The sequence below is a fragment of the Coptis chinensis genome, chromosome 7, assembly GCF_015680905.1.
Source record: "Coptis chinensis isolate HL-2020 chromosome 7, ASM1568090v1, whole genome shotgun sequence".
NCBI lineage: Eukaryota > Viridiplantae > Streptophyta > Magnoliopsida > Ranunculales > Ranunculaceae > Coptis > Coptis chinensis.
The window spans coordinates 73,125,772-73,128,691 of NC_141462.1; the positions used below are offsets into that span (position 1 = coordinate 73,125,772).

Sequence of the window (2,920 nt, forward strand, 5' to 3'; positions counted from 1 at the left end):
TTAGTTTTTTTTTAGTGGTTGGATATGTACTGTGTAATTGAAATGAACTTTAGTTTGACCTATAATATGAATGGATGAACTTTAATTGAAATTCTACTGATTAAATGAGAAGAATGGATGTTTCTATTAAAGGTGGTGAGAATGGATGTTTCTAATAAAGGTGGTGAGAATGGATATTGCAGTGTCTATTGTTTGCCCTTCCTTGACCGAAATAAACTTTGACAGAAAAATAAATTTTGACAGGAAAAACTCTGATAGATTAAATGATTTGTAAAAACCATGCCATTTCGTTCTTCAGGACTGCTGCAAGCATCTTTTCTCTCACCACTTCAGTGATCATTTAGCACACCAAATAAACTCAGTGATCATTCTGACAGAAAAATAAACTCTGACAGAAATAAACTTTGATAGTGATCATGCAGTTCAAAATTTGGGCTATGTGACTTGCAACATCTTATTGATTCTCTAACAGAACTTGGTCTGATCAGTTTCTAGTCTCTATATTCTCTGACAGAACTTGCAACATCTTATTGATTCTCTTACCGAACTTGTTCTGATCAGTTTTAGCTTATTGAGCTGGGCTTGGGCCGATCTCTGCAATAAAAATAATTATGTATGCAGAGATACAAAACTTGCAGAGATACAAACACATCATACAAAACTCTGACAGCTAAAACATTAACAAAATTAATAGTGTATTATATGCTACTTTAACCTTAATGCAGGCTGAATCTAGTTAAAACCAGAAGGAGCAAGTAAAACATTATAATTAATGAAGTGTCTCACAACTTCAAATCCATCCTAGCTAGAAGGGGACTTTTGATTAGCTTGTGCAGATCATAACTCTAACACAATAGGGAGGTTATCTATTGAAATTAAAAACCAAAATGAAGATGCATATTCTTCATCAGTAGAACTATTGTTCCTCCGATCCTTTACAATAATATTTGGGATTGCATAAAGCATTTTGATGTGCTTATTATAAATGTTACTGTTGTTACACAAGCGCGCCCACTCTACTAAAAAGTTTACATCGGCAAGCTATAGTACACAAAGACAATATAATGATCTGGAAAATCAACAGGGTAGTAAGCTTCTTTCCATGTTAACAGCCCATTCACATATAAAGGAATTCACTTCCTCTAGCCTTTCATCATGTGGACAATGACCTGCAATTATCAGATTGTACAAGAAAATTGAGATCTCAAAAGGGGGAAACAACAGTCATCATAAATAGATCTTTGGAAGAAGTGGTAGGGATACAATTACTGGTTAGTTTAGTAACAACGAGACATAACGATGTAGTAATTAACTGGTTTATTGTTTAAGTGTAAGCATCAAGATTACCTGCATCCAATTCTCTGATCTCAATCCCAATGCAACACTCCCTAAGTTCCGACAGTTTTGACTTACGCTTTTATGGAAAAGACATAAAGTAGAAAAGAACAAGAAGAAAGGTGTAGATGGTAATCAGACAAATACTGGAGTGAAACATAAATCCAAACTAGCTATGTCACCAGGACACAACAACACAAAATGGATATCAGTTCAGTAACTTTAAGTATCAGATATATTATAGCACCATCTTGAAATATCAGGACCTTGGCAAAAAGTAAGGATACTGCCCGAAGCATTTCACTGATAAGCCAATCATCAGCTCGTTCTCTGTTCTGCAGACATACACAATTTCTATTAAAACCCTATACAGTATAGCATCAAAGATAATAAACAACAGCAAAGTTAGAATTAAAGCAAACTTACAGTAGGGTAGCAAAAAATATAAGAGCATTTGTGCAAAAAAACAATAAAAAAGGATGTGCCAAAGCCTAAACCACTAAATTTGGAGGTGGTTTGATTTGGCGCAAAGTTCCATCGTTCTAATTTGCTCTGCAAAGAAGGAACCAACAGTTCGAATACTGCAAAGAAGGACCATAGAAGAAATTTATTCAGCAGCAAAAGTCTTCTCCTCACCCTTGTAATTGACATTAATCACAGGCTTGTCAGCAGGCCCAGGCGTAACCTTGAATGACCACAATTTCATGTCACTCTCAACAGAGGCATCAGAAAACCTCATTCCAATCAACCTCTTCGTGTAACTTGAACATCTCTACAACATAAACAAGAATCGACATGGATTAAAAATAACTAAGTCCGTTCATTGCGTTAGACAGAAATAATTAATCTAACGACCTCTAGCAAAAAAAATAAATAAACTAATAAAGTATACGATGATATAAAAGTAGAAATTGTATGTTAGAATACTTTAGGTGTACTTCTTAAAAAATTAACCTTTTGTTCTTCTTCCTTTTTTCCTTCTTTTTTAAATCGACTAGATTCAATCCACAGATTAATTGTGTTTATCAATAAAACTAATGACTTAAGCATTAATATACTAAACAAATGTTCACAAAAAAAAAAACCCAAGATAATAAACAAATTAAACGCACCTGCAAGGTCATATGGATTATGCTTATAAACATTGATTTGTTTGATATTGTTGACGGGTAATGGTCAATTTTGATTTCTCCTAATGAGATACTCTTCAATGAGTTGGTCATCGCGTGGAGCGGAGAAGCTTGGTCATCGATAGAGAAGCTTGGTTTCGGGGGTGGAGAAGAAGAAGACCTTCCAAACCAATTTCGCATTTTTTCGTTTTTTCGATTTTGAAATACTGCGAAATTTTGAAATTTCACGATTTTTGAGTGAATTAGATCATCAGATCTTGAAGTGGATCGGACGGCTGAGAAGAAGAGTGAGATAAGAGTGGCAGATTTAGAGTGGCACTCTAGACAAACCGTATATATATATATATATATATATAATTAATATTTTTCCAGAGAATAGGGTTTTTTAGATAAAAATAAAATAAAATAGAGGCAGCTTGCTTGCTAGAGAGTTGGAGCCAACGATTCAGACTATG

The 2,920-nt window shown here is 34.2% G+C and overlaps 1 protein-coding gene across 6 annotated transcripts; it reads right to left on the reverse strand.

The window, feature by feature from the left end:
• Positions 1 to 1,018: 1,018 nt before the first annotated feature.
• On the reverse strand, positions 1,019 to 2,623 carry LOC147488765 (uncharacterized). Of its 6 annotated transcripts, none has more exons than XR_015201624.1 (5): positions 2,448 to 2,623; positions 1,972 to 2,107; positions 1,623 to 1,670; positions 1,348 to 1,408; positions 1,019 to 1,169 (listed from the first exon to the last, which is right to left on the reverse strand). XR_015201624.1 is itself a non-coding variant. In XM_086571814.1 (5 exons), the coding sequence occupies exons 1-5, from the start codon at positions 2,556 to 2,558 to the stop codon at positions 1,143 to 1,145; spliced, it is 378 nt and encodes a 125-aa protein (XP_086427940.1). In that variant the 5' UTR covers positions 2,559 to 2,623; the 3' UTR covers positions 1,019 to 1,142. The 6 variants fall into 6 exon arrangements, 1 of the variants encoding a protein (XP_086427940.1); XR_015201623.1 differs by adding an exon at positions 1,762 to 1,887 and having other exon boundaries at positions 1,348 to 1,670; XR_015201621.1 differs by having other exon boundaries at positions 1,762 to 2,107.
• Positions 2,624 to 2,920: the final 297 nt, after the last annotated feature.

Excerpts from the sequence above, each read along its gene's own strand:
- LOC147488765 (XM_086571814.1), bottom strand. The coding sequence starts at position 2,558 with ATGACCAACTCATTGAAGAGTATCTCATTAGGAGAAATCAAAATTGAC. Across the intron at positions 1,666-1,971 it reads GATTAATGTCAATTACAAGG|AGAACGAGCTGATGATTGGC; the intron begins GTGAGGAGAAGA and ends TCTGCAGAACAG. Across the intron at positions 1,409-1,622 it reads TCAGTGAAATGCTTCGGGCA|TCAAAACTGTCGGAACTTAG; the intron begins GTATCCTTACTT and ends TAAAAGCGTAAG.